Source organism: Polyodon spathula, chromosome 9 (genome assembly GCF_017654505.1).
Source record: "Polyodon spathula isolate WHYD16114869_AA chromosome 9, ASM1765450v1, whole genome shotgun sequence".
In the NCBI taxonomy this organism is placed as follows: Eukaryota; Metazoa; Chordata; class Actinopteri; order Acipenseriformes; family Polyodontidae; genus Polyodon; species Polyodon spathula.
Genome location: NC_054542.1, coordinates 41,591,289 through 41,591,931, shown reverse-complemented (window position 1 = coordinate 41,591,931; position 643 = coordinate 41,591,289). Strand labels below are relative to the sequence as shown.

Sequence of the window (643 nt, the reverse complement as noted above, 5' to 3'; positions counted from 1 at the left end):
GGTAGATTTAAAAATGTCAAATCTTTCAATTTTTAACTTTAATCTTTCAACTTACAAAAAGCGGGACTTATAATTGAATGTTAACATGAAAAGTATTCAGCAGGTTTCATTCGACTTTATGAAGGAAAATCTGTTAATTCTATAGGATGATGCAGATATGTTGGCCATACGTCTTTAAAACCGGGTATAGCCATATACGTATATATATTATCTATATTATATCTATATTATACCACTTATATATATATATATAGTAAGAAAAACCCCAGGTGACAGTCACCAATAATTCCTTGTCACAAAGCAGTGATTTGAAATTACTGTCAAGTAATTGAGCGTCTGTCGGGGCGAGGTACACATTTCATGGTAGCAGCCTTCCATAGAGCCGGGGCCAACAAAAGACTAAGCGTGGTTACACTCAGAATCAGGAGGTAGACCTGAAAAGACAAGTGAAAAAAAGGCATTAACAGTGAGATGAAAAGCAAAAGGGACCAGCTCTTCTTTGCCTAATTTCTCCACAAGATAATAAGCAAAGACTTTGAAAAGTTGGAGAAAATGTAGCATGTTAGACTCATTGATATTAATGTTGGTGAGACTGATACCTGTAATAACAGTAACTTGCCTGAGCAAAATAGCCTTTTTTTGG

General features: G+C 35.0%; 1 protein-coding gene across 1 annotated transcript in view; it reads right to left on the bottom strand.

The window, feature by feature from the left end:
• Nucleotides 1-243: 243 nt before the first annotated feature.
• The window catches only part of tmco3 (transmembrane and coiled-coil domains 3), a 15,586-nt gene continuing 15,186 nt past the window's right edge, over nt 244-643 (bottom strand). The window contains exon 13 of the mRNA XM_041259630.1: nt 244-434. Within this exon, the coding sequence (XP_041115564.1) occupies nt 321-434 (114 nt within the window). The 3' untranslated portion in view covers nt 244-320. The remainder of the gene's footprint in view (nt 435-643) is intronic.